Source organism: Bombyx mandarina, chromosome 20 (genome assembly GCF_030267445.1).
Source record: "Bombyx mandarina strain Sakado chromosome 20, ASM3026744v2".
Classification (NCBI taxonomy): domain Eukaryota; kingdom Metazoa; phylum Arthropoda; class Insecta; order Lepidoptera; family Bombycidae; genus Bombyx; species Bombyx mandarina.
In genome coordinates, this window is record NC_143226.1 from 1,314,758 (window position 1) to 1,336,647 (window position 21,890).

The window sequence follows — 21,890 nt, forward strand, 5'->3', positions numbered from 1 at the left end:
AATTCGTTTTTCTGATTTACCAATAATTGTCCAAAAGTCACATTGCCGGCTTTGATAATAGTCGACTCATATATGAGATCTCTATTTACTGTCCGGTGGTAATTAATAGTGTCCACAACTATTTTCCCATCCTTTGCATTAAGCTATAGCCATTCAAAACGACTACGGTGTCCTCTGTATCAATGTACAATAAAATACAAATATAAAACAATTAAATTCGAAAAGTTTAATATATTTTTATGCCATCGTTACACAAATGGAAATGACGTCAAAGACGAGGTTGCCTGCACTGATTGAAGTGCGATATACCATTGTAATAGGAACTTCACTAATGACGTCACGATATTCCTTTTGTAATTTCTATGGATCCCCGTAAATAACTAATAATAAATAGACGTAAGCTCGTGTCTGTGAACAACCAATCCACTGAATTTCTCGTCAGATTTGTAGGCCACGATTCGAACATAGATTCAGCCAAGCACTACTTTTGCTAAGGCAGATATTATCTGATGATGAGATAGTCTCTAGAGCTCGTCCACGCCAGTTGTATGAAACCAGTGTGCTGAGTGCGAGTTTTTTAACGTTCTATATAGCGTAAAAGTTAGCTCATATTTGTATAGAATGGAATCGTTTGCCTACGTTTGCCGCTAGGGGCGCTGTTCCAACTGCATACAAAATTGGGTTAACTTTTTATTATAGAGAACGTTAAAAAAACTCGCACTAAGCACACAGAATAGTCTTTCAAAGCTACTAGTAATAATACAACAAATTTCCATTAAACGCATAGCTTTTTTTTAAACTTTACGTAACTAACACAGTGAATGAATTCATGTGAATCGGGATTTATGTTTGATAAATAAAAACGAAAGGATGTTCCAAATATTTATTACAATGAAGACCATTTACATAATGTTATTATAAACCAGGTACAATTGTTTATAATTATTAGGGTTCTCCTGCGATGGTATCCCTCGGTCTTGGTTAGTATATTACTAATTTGAACACTGTGAATTTGTTTTTTATGGCTGGCAACATTGGAAATCAGGTAACTTCCGTATTCAAATAATCATAAACTGCAGTCCACATCCTACAAACTTTCATTGTTACTACTGGACCGAGGACAAGGGATTAAAAACGTTATTTAGATTTATCATTAAAATCTGTGGAATTTAAAGGATTTAATAGTTAATGTATTTTTTTAAGAATTTTAGAAAATATTGTTTCTAATTGGAAATAGCTAGATTCCAATGTCGATTCTGCCACTCTTTTGCAAGTTTTCATGTTAATGTTGTTATAAAAAAAAAATTAAACATCCAAAAAGAAATGCCTTATTACTTTCGTAAAAGCGTAACAAAAATAGATCATTTCTATATTAAAAAATATCATAGTATTCTAAAAATAGTTTTTTTCTCTTCTTTTTTTTTTACTTCAAACAAATCTATTTTTTTTTATTATTTAATTAATAAGGCCCCTATTTTATGTACCAAAATTACGTATATCGTATAACTATTGAACAATTTTACATAATTTAAAAGCTACGAGCAAATTTAAGCGGCATTCTTTAATAGACCAGGAGGCCATTTGTGTAACAATTTTTTTACAACACACTTTTCAGAATATCATTAAAATGCTTGTTAACATTTCGTGTATGTCACGTTATCATTATGACACATACTCATTACTCGTAGCCATTTCGTTGCAGTTACCAAAACTTACAAACAAAATAATAGTAAAAATATTCGAAATTCTACAGATGTAAGCACATATAAAAAAAAAATATAATTAATTTTATTTGGTATGTATTACAACATATTATTCGTGTTATTTATTATAATAAATTAAAAAAGAAATGAGTCACACTCATTCGCAGGTAATAAAAACAATAAAAACTGGGCGATATTACAACAATAATTATGCGTAAAGATTCTGAGGAAGAAAAAAACGAAAGTGAACACTTTCAGTGCTTGGTTAGATACACAAAAAATTAATGGCCATTTTGTCGACATGATGCATCAATTAAAAATATAATCTGAAATGTATAATTACTATAAAAATGGAAACACTCATTATAATATAATTTTATGAAAATATACGATAAAACCCACATCATATTTAAATAAATTATTTCGTGATATTCAAATCCAGCATCAAGGTCAAGTAAAATGGTTATATGTACATACTTATGGTAGTTCTTTGATATGTTATCAAATTCAGACAAATAAATTAACAAAAAAAAAACATATTGCATTTATGTCGTTGTAAAAAAAATACCAATATTTTATTGCAAAAATATAACCTTCTAGTTCTGATTATATATATATCGCATCTTTAGAATTGAAGTGGCTTATCTAAAAATTAAACTTATTAAACTTTTAATTAGAATGAGTTTTATACTTTGAACGACTTATAAGCATGTACCTATTCTATCAGTTAAAATTAAACTTTTTAAATTAAAAATTAAATTTTAGTCTAGAAAAGGGCAAAGTACACTTTCCGTCTCTTATAAATCAAGCGCATACCTGAAAGCTTAACGTACCTATGCGCTATAAGGCTTTATATATTGGGCTATAAGGTATTAAAATCGAAACTGTCAAATTATAATTATTCAATTACGATTTTGACCTTTACCAAAAAACTAGAATTTTTAATTAAGCCACTTTAATTCTAAAAGTGCTATATATTTTTTAATATGCTCTTATAAAATAATTGTTCTAAAACGATATTGCAGTAAACCTGAACTATGGTGGTCTAGCGTTAAATATTTTAGTAGAAATATTTTATGCGGATAAATCGTTGTAATTATTATTTACTGTCCAATATTTTATTTATTTATATATAAAATTAATTTTACGTAAAAAAAAAATGCGCTTTCTCGTAAGTCTGTTTGTTTAACTATATATTGTTTTATGAGATTAAATATAAAAATGCATATTTTACTGGTTATGTGCTGCTGTGATATGACTAGTTGGATAGGTAATAGACCGACAAAACGAAATGTTCCCAGCAATTAAAGTTATTGAAACACGTAACATGAGGCATATTTAAATTAGGATATCGTGCAATTTTATCTGTAACGTTCACTCAACACCAAAGATGATCGAAACCAAATATTAATAAGATTAAAAAAATTGCGTTGACTTGTACAATTGTGTAGCTGAAAAAGAAACATGTTTGTTATTATAAATTCGCCAGTGCTTTAAATTTCATTATTCTGTGTATGTGTTTGAACATTTATCGGTCTATTACCTTAGGAATAAAATGTATTGTGAAAATATTTCTCATTAAACTTTCAATGTACATTAAAATTGTACTGTGTCAAGCATTAAAAAAAACATTTTCACGAAATCTTTTCTGATTCATTTTTGTTTTGTTTGAAATTTTTTTTTTTTGTATTTTTTTTTTTACTATCTCCCAATCTCGATTGGAAAAATAATTTTGTTAATATGCCAATGTAACTCGAAGAAAACTCTTAAAGAGCAAGAAAAAAAACGAATATATCATATATTTTTTTTTCAAATTTTATCAAATAAGATTTCGATATTGCAGCACACACTAAAATTAATTTAAAAAGAATTAAGACAATGTAGATGTCATAAAACTGCCTTATTGTCGCTGTATTTTTAAAGTAGAAAAAAAAATTTAATTTTTTTTTCACTAACCTAACATATTTATTATTTTCTACAAGATAAGTTGTTTCTGAGGTAGATTTAATTTTTTTACAGTCCTATTAACCTAAAACAAAAGATTAGAATTATATACATATTACTACGATTACAACATCGGATCTGTAGTTTACAGTTCTATCCGTGCTGTGAATAGACATCAAACATAAAAAACAATAATGAAGATTCCTTAAAAATTAACATGTGATTTAGCACATTTTATGTGTCAGGACTACCACTTAGCAAGTGGAAACTTTAGAAAAATCATTGCATTATAATATTATTCAACGAAAGCGATAAAAAAAGTTTATTTTTTTATGCATAAAAAAACTGAAATCCCTGTCTGTAACGTTTACAAAGTGCCAAAATGTAATCGTAAAAAAAAACTTGTGATTTCTGAAGAGCAAAGAAACATAGAAATTAGGTGCCAGTTTTTTTACTCATTGACTTTTTTCAAACTAGACTTAAACAACTATACCATACAAAATAGAAACATTTCCTTTTTTTGAAGTTTTATAAATTACCTTTTAATAATCATTAGTATGTTGCTGGATTTTTAAGGCACCTAATTAAAAATAGTTTTTTTACTATTATATATACAATCACCTGACACCAAACACACTCTTAACACATTACTACACAAATTACATAAATTTGGCTCATAATCCTAAAACATACGCCAAAACAAAAACTATTTTAAAATTAACATTTCGAAATGTAAATTTTAATGTTGAAATAATTCCCATGTGGTCCGACACAAATGAAATCAAAAATTTACAAATAAGGCTTTTCCGAATGATCCGACAAGCAAAATTATACTATGAAACTGATTTTTTTGCATTGAATTTTTTGGCACATTTTTTAATGATATTAATGAAACTTTATTTAAGTATACATTTTGCTGATCAGACTCGACCTACATTTTTTTTTTCCAAAGCAATTTAGCTTCTGAGATAATTTACTTCATCATGTTTATTGCACTTTTCTAGCTCAACGTTTCTGAGTTTGGGCTTCAAATTCATTCTGAGTATAGAAGGAAACTGAACCCTGATTATAAAGCCTTCATTACTCTGTACAGAACACTTAACATACGGATGATACACTCATAACTTTAATGCAGATCTGATGTTATATTGGCAGTACTTACACTTAATTTTAATTGAAAGACACATGCTCTGTTGTGTTTTATTGCGCGTAAAAGCGACAAGCCTCTCTGAAACATATTATAATAGCCTGCCGCCTTCAAGAGCCATGTACTTTCAAGACACCTGCAAGACATCTGCTCGACATTACATTGCTGCCAACCCAAAGAAAACTCAAACGGTCTGATATCATCTAACTAACTGTATTCCACCTAGCTCACAGAGTTGGTCCCATTTATACTCCATAAAACGTCATACATGTACGCTATAAATAAACATTATACAATTCCGAAAGTACATACACGACTAGATCACATATTCATGTAGAATTCGGAAACATTTTGGTATACCTGAATGTACAAATATACAATTTGGCAATTTTAACATGAGGATAGTTACCTCCATTTTTCAATAACTAGCATTTAAGGTCCAATATCAAGTCCAAAACTTTTTTGTATTACTACTGCACTCAGACTATTTACAAAAATAGTCCACATTACCTAATGAGGTAGTTCGGTATTCAGTAAATGCAGAAATCTCACCCTTGAGTCTTGACTAATGCATTGCACTCAGCTAACAAATAGCTGTCACCCAAGTAAACCTAGAGTGCTAGTGCGGTGGGGGTGGTGGTTTTGGCGGTTTCGGGCTCTGTGCTGTCTGAAAAGCCTGTGTGAAAGCTGGCAAGCGTTGTTGCTGAACACGACCATCTTCACCTGAATAAGAAGGCTCCCTATCATCCAAGAGTCCCAAAATCTGGCTCGACAGGCCTGAAGGGCCTTCACCTGGATCGAGCAGTCCATAAGATTCAACATTTTCTGAAACTATTAAATCTTGTGGGCTCAAATATGAAGGATTCCAAATTATTGGTGGGTACTCAACATTCTCAAGGAGGTCACAATTTTGTGCTTGCGTTTCTTCTTGTTTAATGTTTAAAGAATCCTTAATATCCAGTGGCTCCACTTTTATTTCAGATGGGTCTAATGGAGGTATTTCCACAATAATGTCAGTAGAGGGCACACGTGTTCTACCCTCTGGGGTGGTCACCTTTGGTGATGGTGGCTTCCAGATTCCAAAGTCTGTTCCTTCTAAAGCAAACTCACTATATGTTTCCTCAAAAGCAGATGCCTCTGGTGGTGGTTCACTGGATGTACCAACAGCAGCAGATTTCCAAGATTCATCAGGATGTGCATTTTTAACATGGCGAACCAAGTGATCTTTTCTCCCAAACTTTTGTGGGCAGAACGGACATAAGAAATCACGTCTACCTGTATGCACCACTAAGTGCCGTCTAACATCCTTAGCTGTAAAGAACCTTCGCTCACAGTAGCTGCAAGTAAACTTTTTATCAGTCTCACTTTTTAAAGTTCGACTGCCAGTGTGCACCTTCAGATGATAAACAATTTCTTGCCTTGTGCTGAAAGTGGCATTACATATTTTACATTGCAAATTCCCTTCTTCCGCTGAGTGCAATGCAACATGTTTGCGGTAACTCAAGTTAGATGTGTATGACTTCCTACAATCAGGTCTCTCACATGTATAAAATTTCTTAATAGGATTATGGACTCTGACATGATTGGTGAGATGATCCTTCCGATTGAATGTTTTACCACAAACATTGCATGCAAATGCTTTAGCTTCACTGTGAATGAGCCCATGACGAGCAAGTTTGAACCTAGTATTGAATCGCTTTTCACACAAATCACAAGAGAAAGGCAGCTCACCTGTGTGAGACAATACATGTTGATTTAGTTTTCCTGGGCTGGAGAAGCGCTTGTCACAGGTACTGCAGACGTGCCGCTTAGCATGGTCCCGACGGCCTTTCCTGGTACGTTCAGATGCGGGAGGCGGCTCGGCAGGGGCGGGCGTGGCCGGCGCTGCCGCGGCCTCTGTGCGGGACCGAACTCCACCCAGGGTGGGAACTCGACGCGGTACCTTCACCGTGCGAAATGTAGCTTTGACTCCGCTCGGACCAGGAGCGCTCACGGTCACGTAATGCAGCTTAGAAGGCAGCTCTTCGGCGGGCGGCGCTACGAACCTCTTCTGCGGGGCGGGCGCGCCTTTGGCGCTCGCCTCCTCGGCGTGCTCGGGGCCCTGCTCGCCTTCTCGGGGGTTCGGTGGTGGGCTGGCCATCTCGCGCTCATCTTTGCTCACGCTCTACTTCGCCGTTCGAGGATCGCGCTTCGGGGCGGACTCAGTTCCACAGCGGCTGCTGTTCGTCGCGATGGCAGAAAACATTTCTGTCACATTGACGGTCCGAAGGCACTTTTTCGTATTCGTGTCACATGGTTCTCGCGGAATTTCTCGGGTTCGGAAACCTATTTCTTGAAGAAAGTTTTGACGTTAGGCTCCGTTAGCCTTACTTTTATTGAAAAAATGGAAGAAATGTCTTAAAACTAATAGAAAATCACTTTTATGAAAGAAATACGTAGCGCTTGACATCAAAATCACGAAATGTCAAAATAATGAATGAAGCCAAAAGCCAAAGCCATGTCAAAAAAAGTCCGCCGAATCGTCAGCTGTGGTCCGATGACCTATTGAAATGTTTTTTTAAATTATTCCATGACGTGGATTCTAGGCTTTTAGTCAAATCTTTAGTTCAATAAAGTACATTTGTAGGGACTGAGAATAAAATTCATAAAAAACTGGGACTCAAAATGGAACATTAACCATCATTTATTAATATTGATGTGGCAAACATCCAAGCCAAAGTTATAGATGAAAGAATTAGATTAGTCAAAATTATACCCAAAATAGGAAAATCATTAGATGTTACTCGGCAGGTAGGTATTGTCCTGCCTATTTGTCATTTTCATTTTTGACAATTGACATGTATGAATTTTTAGCTCACGATTGTGGCATAAGCTTAGTTGTGTCCGGAAATGCTGTACTTGTCTTCGTTTTTTTGGCACGGATTTTTAAAATTAAATATATTTTTTTTTTTATATTGATCAATGTAAATTATGAAAATCTAAAAATTTTAAAAATTAAACAACCTTTCAAAACAAAATGACATTTGCTTCATTCTGCTCGCGGCTTAAAAAATTCACGAGTTTGCAAAAGTTAAATATAGTATTCAGGAATTTTATTTAAAAAGAAACTGATCGCTTTATCTATATTTACCTCTTTTATTTATTAATAATATTATGTAAAAAAGCAGGTATTAAAGCTTTAATTTCTTAATTATAAGTGCTTTCGGATTCATCTGTTCTTATTTTGAGTAATATAACTTACTGCCATTTATTATTTGGTATTTTATCAATCTATCTATCTTCTACCTACATTAGTTTCAGTCACCTATTTCCGTAACCTTGCGGAACTGATTGACGAAAGTATTTTAAGAAACCATGTCTACTTATTTTTTCTAATTATTTTAAAATATGTTGTATTATGTTATGTTACACATGCAGTGACTTGCAATTTATTTCGTAAGTTACTATGAACACCGCTTAAAGTAGTAATATCGAAAAAATCTGGAACGGAATGCTTTCAGAAATAAAATTCCGTTATGATATATAAATAATAGACTGAGTGTTAATTTATTGCGATAGTATCAGAACAATATTGACCGCCCTGAATGACACTATCACTGGTATAGCCTCTTATTCGTTGTATACGGATAGTGTGTTATTAGGTACAAAAAAGATGAACTCATTTTTTACATTAACATGGGTTTGTTATTATTTCGCATTCGATGAAACTAAATCTATTTCATGTATTTCTTTCTTTCATACTATACTTCTTTTCTATGCCATATTTGCCCAATTGTTTGCCACAGTCAACTTTAGATAGGTATTTTTTTTTAGGTATTTAGGTAGTTTTATTATAGGCTTTGGATAGATAGGTAGGTATTAAAGTCGGTTGATGAGTCAAATCAAAAACCCTTCTATGTGCCTATTAAGGAGATGCCTACGTAAAACCCACTCATTCCGATTAACAACAATTTTATTCTCAACATTCACGATTCACGAATGAATAAGTGTGTTAACTTGATTTGTAGTTCAAACATCTAGATAGGGTGAATAGGTGGGTAAGTAGGTAGGTAGGTAATAAATTTATGTAGGTACGGATTTTAGGCACTATTTTAGGTAGATAAAATGTCTAATGTCAAATCTGACATGTCAAGACCATAGATAATAAAATAATATATTTATATTAAAGACTTTTGGCTGGAGCACGAGGAGCGAAGTTCCGTAAAATTGTTTTATTTTATCTATTTAGTGTTTCGTCGTGTCTAAAGATGTAATAACGGTGATTTATTAACTGTTGAATATCTGTGAAGTGTACAAATGTGGTAAAATGAAACAAAGCCACTAAACGTAGCTTATCGGGATCCTCCACAAAGCCCACTGAAAAAGTCTCAATAAATAACCACCATTTTACTGAGATTATATTTCATCCCATATAATCTTATCTCATTTTATCTAGTTGATTAATGTCTCAAATTAATTAACTTCATTTCATTTCGCTCCATATCATTTTTCATGAAAGAGAATAGAATATACAAAGTATGGTGTGATACTTTCGCGTTTCCATTTGGTATAACGGAACACTACTGCTACTGTCAAATCTGACAGACCGACTTTTAGTCCTGTCAAAATTTGATTCTGCTGGGTTGTTAACCTATAAAAATAAAAATTGTTCCTTTCAATATTTAGAAATATTTACTGATTATAGTATTTTCATCTTTATAGTAAAAGGCTACTAATACCTCTTACCTACCTACATAAACAACTCCACATTAGCCTAAGGTATGTTTCATTCGTTGTGATAGAGATCTTAGATTAAATTTAAAACCTTGACGCTTTAAGGTATACCTAATGCCTAAATAAATTGCCATTAAGATGGTTAAACATTTACAAACAGATGTAAATTCATAAATTGTTTTTCGTTTATTTTTCATTAATGTTCGAATTAATTCTATTATATTCTGAGCTATTTTTACTGTCAAGTTTTTTTTTTCTTCGTTTATCTTAGTTTTCGAGACTAACCTTGCTTTTGCTTGAATATGAGTTTAGTCATGTTTTAGACGTTTTAAGTCGGCTTTTTTGTATTCATGCGTTTCTTGATTTGAAATTAATTCCAATATGCTGTTTATTTCTGTGAATGTGGTGTCTCTCTGATTAAAAGACTATAGTCTTTTAAATTCATTATCATTAAAATAGAAAAAAGCTATTTATTAGTTTTATCTTTAGCAACATTTCTATATTGTACCTATATCCTTTGTTGGAATACCTTAATTAATAAATACAAATTGTACTCTAAATTGCCATAGACATAAGTTTTTGTTTAATTGATCATCTTAATATAAAATTAATAATTATTCACAACAAACTAACAGCTTTTGTATCCTCTCTATTGATGACATGCACTTTTGCCCATCATTCTAATTATTAACTAATTAGACTGCTGACCACAAGCTGTTCATGACCTATTAATATACTTAATGTTAAACAATAAGTTCAGTCAGCTTAGTGAAATACGTTCTTAACAAATGTTCACTATTGACTTCCACGGTGAAGGAATAACATTGTGTAATAAAAATCAAACCCGAAAAATTATAATTTGCACAATTACTGATGGTAAAAACTCTTGTGAGTCTGCACGGGGAGGTACCACCGCCCCGCCTATTTCTGCCGTGAAGTAGTAATGCGTTTCGGTTTGAAGGGTGGGACAGCCCTTGTAACTATACTGAGACCTTAGAACTCATATCTCAAGATGGGTAGCGGCATTTACATTGTAGATGTCTATGGGCTCTGATAACCACTTAACACCAGGTGGACTGTGAGCTTGTTCGCTCACCTCTGTAATAAAAAAAATCATGATATGCAGATATAATCTAAGAAATTTATTTTCTACAGCAAGAAATCCCTCAGTGAAAAATGTCCGAGCAACCTTCTGTAACTAATGTTGCTGATGAACAACATTCAGCTAGTGGATCTGGTAAGATTTGCAAACTAGTACTACTGAAATAAATTTAATATTTGTCCTTTTTGAGTGGTAACTTTATCCACAATTATAACCATATATTATTATAATATACATTATAGTATTACCATTGTTATTATAACTTTTATCTTTTACGGGTCAATATTGGTCAATTGGTTACATGATTTATATTTTCTGTGTATACGGTTCTCAATAGGAGTGCACTATTTCATTTATGAAAAAAATATCATACCGAGGGGTGAAACTATATAGAAGAGCCGTTTTAATGTTTAAAGTTTGTTAAAAATATGACAGTAAAAAACTTATTCAGATATTTAAATGGATTAAACTTAATTAAAGTTCAATTAAGAACATCATACTGTTGATGCTAATACCATATACAACACACCTTTAAATACAAAGATAAATGATATTAAGTGAAATGTTGGTTAAACTAAATAACCTTTCACCCCTTGATATATTTTAGAATAGTGACACTTTGTGGTATCGTAATGTACAAATTTTGTTTTTAAATTTGTATTAAATAATCTGAAAAATTGGGCACCAAAACTCCAATGATAGGTGATTGTTCTTTTCAAGAAAATTTTAATGACATTTTGACAAAAATGTAGCAGTTTGTTAGCTTTGAACTCTGAAACAGTTTCTAGGTTATTGGCATAAACCTGCAGTTTCAGAAAATCCCAAAGAAATTATCCTGGTGGCTAGTTGACACATGAATTTTTTGAGATCAGCATCAGCTATGAAATTTGAAAGTTGCCAGTAACAAATATAAAAATCACCCAAAATTTAAATAGTGTATTCTTGTTGAGATGCATATTAGTAATTAGTGAGAAAATAATGGTGGCCATTGCAAATAATTGAGGAATTACAGAATATGATAATGATAGATATAATAACAATCAATACTATTGTTTAAATTTTGATATAATTGTGACTTTTACTATTACTTTTCTACACTTTTTTATTACTCAAATGATTTGATGAATTCACGGCCCACCTGACTAAGGGCTTACCGAAGCCCATAGTCAACATCGTACATTGAGATATGAGTTCTAAATTCTCAGTTTTTACAGTACAACGGCTGCCCCACCCTTCAAACTGATACGCCGGTGAAACTTCATGGCAGAAATAAGTAGGGAGATGGTACCTACCCGTGTAGACTCAAAAACGTCCTACCACCAGTAACACATTTTGATAAATGTACAAAACAAAGATACCAGCTGATTGCAGTATGAGTTGAAGTGTTGTTATGTTAGAATTATAACATAACAATATATACGTTACGTTACATAAGTGTTGTTATGTCGATTTGTTTTAACTCTTATGTGTAGATAATTAGATTAAAAATCATTTTACTTTCTTATTCCCACCCTTAGGCAGTATCGGTGGTGAAGAGAAGGTGTATGGAGGATGTGAAGGTCCAGACGCTATGTACGTGAAACTGGTATCCTCTGATGGACACGAGTTCATTGTGAAGAGGGAGCATGCTCTTATATCAGGCACTATTAAGGCTATGCTCAGCGGACCGGGCCAGTTTGCTGAAAATGAAGCTAACGAGGTCAACTTTAGAGAGATACCGTATGTACTATCAAAAATGTTACCTTGTCAGTTTTGCGGTTAGCAGGCTTTGACTACTGTGCTATTGTCCAATGGAACACAATAAGTAGCAGAGGATGCTCATACAATAATAATAGTATATCCAAGCATGAATCAGAATATACATGCATATATTAAATCCAATTCAATTTAAGGAAAAAACAGTTATTATTAGAAAACTCTTAAATAATGTAGACAGCTCTATGGTGATCCCGTTGACTGGATGGGTGATCTTCGAGAGATTGGTGCGGTACGATAAGATCTCTGACCTAGGTAACAGGGCAACGCAAAGCCGCCGTCGCCCAAGATACCTCCTATCGGATACTACAGACCTGCTCTCGGTGCATTTTTTTATCTACCCAAGCTGATTGTCTTGAGAGATCATTTCAGCGTAACCCTAACAAGTACGTGAGCTCACAGGGCTCAAACCTGACGTTGTTAATACTACGCCTAGCAAGAGCAATGCTTCGCAGAATCTACCACCAGATCGGAAACGCGACCCACTGGGAAGATCCGGCGAGAAACTCAGTGGGCTGTGTCTGTGGGTTAATTTACTCGCCGAGTTCTTCGTCGCAAGCGACGGGTTCGACGAGAACGATGACCGGTGCTTGGGGTTCCTAAAAGCGCCGTTAGTGGATCGCAGAGGAGCACTGTTCTTTTTAAGCTAGGGCTAATGTTAGTCCTCCCAGGTTAAGCTCTGTGAGCTCACTTACTAAACCGTGCTTAGCTGGAGTAGCCCCTCGACGCTACCAGTGTTTGGTTGAGGAATTAATAGGTGTTCTTTTGATATGAATGTCACTCGACTGAATATGAATTAATAACGAAGCTTACCCTGGACTATGGCTCAAACTATATTGTGTAATGGTGGTCGCACATAAAACCGAAATGCACGGATTCTTCACCACACTCCGTGTCACATCTTACAACATCAATGTTCCTAATATCTTCTCAGAATACTTAGTAATACCTCGATTTTATTTGTCAACAGATCACACGTACTCCAAAAAGTCTGCATGTACTTCACGTACAAGGTACGCTATACCAACTCGTCTACAGAGATACCAGAGTTTCCGATCGCTCCCGAGATCGCCCTCGAAGTGTTGATGGCTGCCAACTTCCTCGACTGTTAAACGATGAATTCTGACAACGACATTGCCTCAATGCAATGAGAGATAAACCACAGATATGTCACACGATGAATTGGTAATGTAAATAGGTCTAGAGTTTAAACGGTAAATATAAATTTTGCTCTCAAATACTATTGTATTGTATTATGTGAAGATTTGTTTTGTGAATGTGGTCTAGATTTGTTAGTAACAATATAAATAAAATCGAAACATTAAACTGATGATAAATGATTTTATTGAGAGAAACACAGTATCAGATATTGCCGGATGAATGCTCTTGCCAAAGACATAAAGTGCTATTATTATATAACTGTCCAGAGACATCAAGAAACTTTGGATAAGGAAAATCTTTCAACAAGCTCCGGCCAAGCTAATTCAGGTGAACGGCCTCTCTAAGTCATTATTTGTAGTTTAATAATATTTGCAACTACAAATGCATGTGTCATTCTCTCGGATAACTAACTATGATGTTTTTTCTTATCCTTTATAAAGTTATCTCTCATTGCATTAAGTTGTTTATTTCACGTGCAAAATTTTAACATGTTCTAATATTTGAATAATGTTAAAAGTGCAATATTACGAACACGCCTACAAATAATCTGTGTTAGTTCTAAATTGTACGTAAGTGTGCGTACGATTATTTGTTTTTATTTTTTTCTTGCTGTCCGTTTAATTTACAATTGATTATATTATATATTGTGCTTCTACAATTATTGATGTAACAAATTTAAATTAGCTAACAGCAGTGTTCAGATAAATGAAAATGGTTTATTAAATATGTTCGCAGTGGGAAATCAAAAATAGACAGGGGGTGTGTGTGGGGGGTTATTGTTAGTATTCAAATAACAAAAAGTATTCACATTGCGTATTATTAAAATGAAAGAGATATAACAATAATTCCTGATGCACATCTACACTGTCTCTCATCTATAACATAGCTTTTTGTTTTTCATTGTAAGGTCTATAGAAGTAAACCTTTGAAACGTGAACAACCTCAACGATGTGGTTTTTATATCCTTTTTCATAACATTTAGGAGCATAAATACGTTTAATTTTAAATATTTACGAATAATTTATGGCTACATTGAAAATGAAAGTTTTACATATAACCATAAAGTGTTTACATAACTAATACAAAATGAATTATGTAAAATAAATAATTTTAGTGTTTTTACAGTATTTCCTGAGTATTACCAATAAAATCCTTTATGTACCAAGACGGTTTACGAGTTTCTTGTGTCTCATTTATTGTAGATGACCTTTCATTAATGTAGCCATAAAGAATGCAAAAAGTAAAAGTTCATTAAAAAGGACGGTACTTACTTTGAAACGAATACAAACGTTAATGGGACCGCCGAATCCGAAATGAAAATAAGTTTCTAAGCTACTTTATTGTAAACGCAAGCTAAGCACAGATACTTGTTTACTTATGATAATGTAGAGCTAAGGCAGCTGACGGACGCTCGCCTGTTTCTTCTTATGATCGCGGATAGAGCGCGTCAGCTGAATTCTAAAAAGTATGTTACATAACGTAGATAAAAATTAATAAAACAATAAAATTATTTAAAATGAAAATATTCGAAGTTAATGCAGATTTATGAATGCCAATCAAATGTCAAAATCAGATGATTCTGGACAATAAGGCTGCCGTTAAATTTCAGATTTCCCATAAAACCCAATAAATTAAGAGAAAAGCTTAGAGGATCACAGTAATGGCCGTTTTCCAATTACAGCACAAGAGCGCATTATGCGGCATAATGCTCAACTAAGCTTCAGCATAATTCGGCATTGTGTGTCACTGAGTCGCATTATGCTCTGTAATTGGAAAACTACCAATAAGTAATGATTAATGGAAAACGGCCAATATGTGCACTAAAACTTATGAATGTATTCTTCATAACGTAACAGTAAAAAGGATCTCAAATGAACTGAAACTTATCAAAATGGCGTGACACTGCAGCGATACGTTCCAATAATATGATGAACATTTCGCTAAATAATTCGTTTATTTAAAAATAATCAAATTTTAATTCTGACCCGAATTCAATAATTTCCTCTATTCTGAATAAAATGAGTACATCGCTGGAAATCTAGTAACGGATTTTCTAGATATTATTGTAGTGTTTGTATAACGATTGTCGCATTAACATTTTAAAACCAAAAACAGTGAATTATTGCTTTGTATTTTGTTTAAATAAATTATAAAAAAACGAATTCTTTTTTTGCTTTTCCCATAAAAAATTTAAGCAGTAAACAGGATTCTAGTCCTTTAAGCCAAATATTTTTATATCAATTACGGTTGCTACAGTCGGAGGTTGCAAAAAAAACCAACGTTTATTTAAACTAAATTTAATTAAAAGAATTACAATTTAAAAGTATACTAAGTTAACCTAGGCTGGTGTGTCTTGATCGAACCAAAATCCAAGAGTGCTGTCTCTTATATATGAAGCGATGTCCTCATTGCCGGTCACGTAGGTCATTCACGCTGTGCTGACAGTGCGCCTCGTGTTAGGCGGCGGTCGTTGACCAGAAAATGCATACTGGTGGTTTCCATGCGTTAGCCTTGCGCAACACTGGTAGTGGCTGTTACCAGAAAGTGCATATGAGCGATTTCCATGTACTAGCCTTGCGTAACATATCTTCACCGAATTTGATTCTTTTGAAACACTCAAATGTACTATAGTATCATGTTAATTATTAAAACAGCGTAAGCTGAAGTGATTTTGACGTCGAAGGTTTCATAAGTTCTGACAATGTCGCCAGACGAGTTAAGTTTTTCTTCTTACGGAAAATTTCGTTGTAGCTGGTCAGTAATTTTTTTATTCGCCGTTCGTGTAGCAGAAAGGCACTTTTAATTGGAGTTTGTTTTTAAAATTTATAATCCCTTTTCAATTGAACCAAACAAGACCTTTTTTCAATTTTGCAACATCGTCATTTGAAGTTTTTAATTCAACTGGGCCTAACGAAACAGTTTGCTCCTTACCTTATTAATGTTCTCGCTTTTCTATAAGCCCGACAATTATTAGTTTTAGACTGTGCGAATGCAGCAATTCATGAAGATCATCACCGTCTATCTCTTTTTTCCCTATCTAAATTGATAGCCTTGAGAGGCTGTCAGCATAACCTAACAAGTAGGTGAGCTCACGGGGCTCAAACATGCCGGCATCGTTAACACTAACCCTAGCAAGAGCAGTGCTTCGCAAAATCTACCACCGGATCCGAAACGCGATCCACTGAGAAGTTCCGGCGAGAAACTCAGTGGGCTGTGTCTGTGGGTTAATTTACTCGCCGAGCTCTTCTTCACAACCGACGGGTTCGACGAGAAGAGAAGGAGAGCTGATGCGTGCGACCATCAAAAACAAAAACCCAGTTTCTTCACTAGTGGAGATCGTGACTTCGTAACTATATTAAAAACTAGCGGCCTGCTTATTGTGGCATAACTATAATAGTTAGACATATGCTGTCGTGACTATTTTTGTAAATAATAATGTATTCTACAAAGTCGTAGTACATTATGTTATTCTATTATCAATAGTTTTTGCAGGGCACGCGATGTAAAGAATATTTTACGTAATTTTTTTACTCCTTGGGTTACATTATTGGAGTTTTAGTAAGGATCCATAATTTTTTTTAAAAAATATTGTAAGCTATGCCACTCGGGAATAGTGTAGCTTCCAAACAGTGAAACAATTTTTCAAATCGGTTCAGTAGTTTCGGAGCCTTTTCAATACAAACAAACAAATCTTTCCTCTTATAATATTAAGTATAGATAAGTCTATATAAAAATGCCACTGTTTTTTTTTTATTCTTTATTTAGTTGCGTAAACAGAATCCGGTTCACCTCGGGGTACAGTCGGTTATCTCGGGCAGCTCACCACTACAACTACGGTTATCTCTTACTATATGATATACTTTGGAATGACATCCTGCTTACACTACTGACGGCTTAACAATGACTTCGTAATGCCACATTTTCTTGAAATATCATTTCTGAGAAAAAGGTTATTGAAATTCCACAGATTAATTAAGCAAAATGCAGTAACGCACTATTGTTTGATCTATAAACATATTTGAATCATAGAGGTTATATTTTAGTGTACTCTGTATAATTAGAAAAAAAAAATTATCCTAAGTAGTTTTAGGTAATGTGGCATTAATCAAATTCTTTGTTTGACTCCCTCAAAAACAACGTTCCGAATACAATTCAACATTTTGAAACAATGAGACACTTATGCTCTATTCATTTTGTTGGAGTATTTTCTGAGAGTGGTTAGATATTTTTTTAATTGATTGTGTTATCTCATTATCCCAAGACATCTCAAACAAAAACTATAATTATAAAATCAACTATACAAACAAAATCGTAGATTCTTTTAATAAATAAATTCTTTTTTCATTTACTATTACAAAAATTAGTCCATTTTACAAAGTAATCTCTAAAAATCTAGAAAAATCCTTGAGATCTAAACTTAAAATAGCTTTGGATAAGGTGTTCAATGTAACACATGTAACGTTAATGATAAAATTAATTTTATACATTTTTACAAAGGAAATTAGCAAATCCTGCGCATTATTAAAAGATAAATGCATAATTGTGACGTAGTATTATTATATACTTAAAGAAAGAAAATATACATTATAATGACACGCTAAATACAAAACGTTAATACTTGAATAATTTCAATGTTTGTTCTGTGGCTGTTTATTGTATTCCTTAACTTATGAAGTTAAAACGGTACAAAACGGTGTTACCAACACCAAAAAATGTAAAATCTGTACGAAAAATAATTAATACTTACGTTTAGTGGTGCAATTATTGAGGAATGTGCATATTATATCGTGTATATCCTTATACGGTATTTTAGGTCGTTATTGGCAATATTATCACAAATCAATTTTATCCGTAGACTTTTCATTATTGAATTATGTGAGTTGTTTACAAGAACATTCCGAACGAAATCTACAAAAAATTGAGCCGCTTTTTTTTATTGGTGTTATGAAAATGACAATGTTTATGTAGACAAAATCTCCAAAATCATATTTTAACAAAAAAAAACACAGTAGACAGACAATGGTTTCTTTAAATATTCGAACAAGTGTGACTGAATCCAACTGGTCACGAAAAAGAGATAAATATTTGGTATTTAAGTACGAAAGAAATTTTGGAAGATTCTCTACTAGCCGACAACATTGATATAAAGAGAAAAATAAAAGTCCATATCGACGCTTGAAAGGCAAACGTGACTAAGCGACAATGAACTTTACAGTAGACTAATTTAAAGTTGAAATACCTGAACACAAATTTTATTTTAACGAATATAGCTGTAGTAGAATCTAGCTAGTAGCTGTAGGATTGAAATGATTTTAACAGACCTAGAAATATATTTTTTTTGCGCATCGAATATGGTTATTGCCTATCATTTATGTACAAAGCAGTTATTGTCGCTCAGTCACTTTTGCCTTTCAAGCGTCGATATTATCATATCGTACACGCAACACGATAAGTTAATTTGAAGCACAACAATAGCGATGATATGTTAATTTCACTAAAACGATTTTAACACATTATTAAAAGTGTTCAATATTTTTTTCGTTAATGGCTTTACGATTCACAGTACTTGTTGAAGCTAACGTCTTCCTCAACCGGTTTCATGAATTCGAACCGTATCACTTGCGTATTAAAGCTATTAGCAAAAAAATATTGTTAATCTAACTATTAAAATTTTATGTACGTGTGAATAAACTTTTCAATGAAATGTGATATCGTCTTCTCGTATTAAAACTGTATAATCTCAAAATTACTAATTTTACAGGAGAGTGTTTTAAAGGTTTATGTACATGTAATATTTTTAATATTAATTATATTTGCAACATTTATTTTTTATTAGTTACCAGTTACATTATCTGTCTTTTAAAGTAAGTTAAAATTATGTATTCATTTTCTTAATAGTTGTCAAAACATAGATAATAAATAAAAAACAAAAAAACTAAACTACGCTCTTTTGACAGTATTTATGAGAAAAAATACTGGTGATACCAAACGTTTACGCATATTAACTCATTTCGAATATTTTTGGAAATTGTACAATTTTACTACGAAAAGGCGATATGTGGTAGGAAATAATATACGTATTTTTTTTTCGATAAAGAATATTGTATGCCTTGAATAGCGAAGTAGCATGAAGTAAAAGCGGCAAATTATCATTTTAATTAATTAATTAATAGAAAATGTTACGGTTCCTGAGCCGTATGTTCCTGTAACTACTAGACTAGTCCATTCTAACATCGCACTCTATGTCATAGCCTTAAAAAAATGATGTAAAGCTGTCGAAACTCCACGCGGAGTAAAAATCTACTACAAAAGCGGCTTCGTTTAAAGCTGGCAACATTCACCCCTGATCGCTGTGCCCGACGTTCTGATCGACGGCCATCTTTTTGCTGACGGAGTACAGGGGCGGCGTATCGAGTCTGCCGCTTATCGCCTGGACTCGACTCCTCACCGTCTCCGTGGACGTCGCGTCGATCCTGGAGTCATCGACAGATGTGGAGTGGTGCAGTGGAACGGCCTCTGTGTTGCCATATATGTGCTGATCTCTGACGTTGCCATACAAATTGTAGTTATGTATGAGGGCGGAAACTCTATTGGACGTGGCGGGGAGACTGCTGTGCTCTTTGGGCACGTGCTCGGTGACGACTATCTGACTGGTGGTGACGGGCTGGTTGATTTTGAAGTCCGGCTTCGGGGGAGGGATCTCCTCTTCTTGCACGGACGATTGATTGCTGAGAATCGGGTTTTGCGGTGTGAAGGTGACGCTCTGGGCCGCGTACACTTGGTTCTGCGACGTGAGGGTCTGGTTCTGGGGCTGCGGGGACGGCTGCTCGGCGAGGGCGGCGCGCCAGTCGATGTTGGGCAGTCGGTCTCTGATGCAGTCCACCACGTCGAGGAGGTTCTTTGCGTCCATCGCCAGCACGTGGGCGGCTGCAAGCATGCTCCTGAAATAGACAGATAATCGTCGATTTAAAAAAAATATCAATAAAACTAAAAACCGTAACACATGTTGCGTCTTTTCGCATTAAAACTGTACAATTTCCAAAAATATTCGAAATTGAGTTAATATGCGGAATCATTTGGTATCACCAGTATTTTTCTCATAAATACTGTCAAAAGAGCGTAGTTTAGTTTTAGTTATTATTTTTTTATTTATCTATATTTTGACTACTATTAACAAAATTAATACATAATTTTATCTTCCTTTAAAAGACAGATAATGTAACTAGTAAAAAATTAAAAATAAATGTTGCAAAGATGATTAATATTAAAAATACTAGCTGACCCGGCAGACTTCGTAGTGCCTCAATCGATAAATAAAAGACGTAAAAGGAATCCGTCCGACGGGGGATACATCAAAGGGAAAACAAAATTGTTATTTTCATTTAATTCCGAGCATTTTCATATTTATTTACCTTTTAAACCTTCTCTGGACTTACACAAATAATTCAAGACCAAAATCAGCCAATCGGTCCAGCCGTCCTCGAGTTTTAGCGAGACTAACGAACAGCAATTCATTTTTATATATAGAGATAGATAGATTACAATATGTTACTTAAACCTTTAAAACACTCTCCTGCAAGATTAGTAAGTTTTGAGATTATCTATATATTAATAGGTAAAGCAAAAACTTTGTATCCCTTTTTAAGAAAATTGCACGGACGGAGAGGTATGAAATTTTCCACACTTATAGAGAATATAGAGAAGGAGTGCACAACGCTAATATTTTTTTTAAATAATGCATAAAAGATACATTAAATCAATAAAGAAAACATTACACACACTACCATATATTTGACACAACACATAATAATATATATAAATATACTCTTTCTTTATTGTCAATTGTCAAACTTTTGTTAGTGTTTAAAGTCTGTGGTCAAATTGAGAATAGATGACAACTGTTTGTCTTTATTATTATTTATGTATAGTGTAGTTTTAGTGAAATCTGTGATTATATTATATAAGTACAATAGTATTTGACAATAGAACCATAATAATGTATAAACATAAAATTTCAATTGATTAAAGTCGAATTCCGCCTTCTGCGGGACCGCTAGTACAGTTTTAATGCAAGAAGACGATGTATTGTGTGTCGAAGTCTAAGTCCGATTATCTATCCCTTTCTTCTAAAAAGAAAGAAGTAAAAACGTGTTCACTCAAAAGGAACCAGTCCCCACTTCGGGTCTGGTGCAGCGCCACACGGCACCTCATACGTACTTGGTGTACTCATGGTGCAGCGTGGTGTCGTGGTACTGGATGGCGAGACGCATGGCCTCCACCAGCGCCGCCATGTCCTTGCTCAGGACCTGATGGGCCATTTCGACCTCTCTGTAATACGCATCGATTAAAGTGAACGTGGGTTTAT

The 21,890-nt window shown here is 33.8% G+C and overlaps 3 protein-coding genes across 9 annotated transcripts in view; 1 reads left to right on the plus strand and 2 right to left on the minus strand.

Moving 5' to 3' along the window:
- Positions 1 to 869: 869 nt before the first annotated feature.
- Positions 870 to 7,597, minus strand: LOC114245043 (uncharacterized). The gene has a single exon (XM_028177045.2). It carries the CDS (start codon positions 6,932 to 6,934, stop codon positions 5,414 to 5,416), a length of 1,521 nt encoding a protein of 506 aa, XP_028032846.2. The 5' UTR covers positions 6,935 to 7,597; the 3' UTR covers positions 870 to 5,413.
- A 1,333-nt stretch (positions 7,598 to 8,930) lies between these two features.
- On the plus strand, positions 8,931 to 15,687 carry EloC (transcription elongation factor elongin C). The gene is made up of 4 exons (XM_028177066.2): positions 8,931 to 9,552; positions 10,663 to 10,744; positions 12,127 to 12,328; positions 13,335 to 15,687. The coding sequence occupies exons 2-4, from the start codon at positions 10,684 to 10,686 to the stop codon at positions 13,474 to 13,476; spliced, it is 405 nt and encodes a 134-aa protein (XP_028032867.1). The 5' UTR covers positions 8,931 to 9,552; positions 10,663 to 10,683; the 3' UTR covers positions 13,477 to 15,687.
- Positions 15,688 to 17,808: 2,121 nt separating this feature from the next.
- Positions 17,809 to 21,890, minus strand: part of Fak (protein tyrosine kinase 2 Fak) — a 221,380-nt gene continuing 217,298 nt past the window's right edge. For all 7 annotated transcript variants that reach the window (XM_089736128.1, XM_089736126.1, XM_089736127.1 and 4 more), the window contains 2 exons: positions 21,743 to 21,853; positions 17,809 to 20,466 (listed from right to left, as the gene is read on the minus strand). In XM_089736128.1, coding sequence (XP_089592254.1) covers positions 19,863 to 20,466; positions 21,743 to 21,853 — 715 coding nt within the window. In that variant the 3' untranslated portion in view covers positions 17,809 to 19,862. The remainder of the gene's footprint in view (positions 20,467 to 21,742; positions 21,854 to 21,890) is intronic.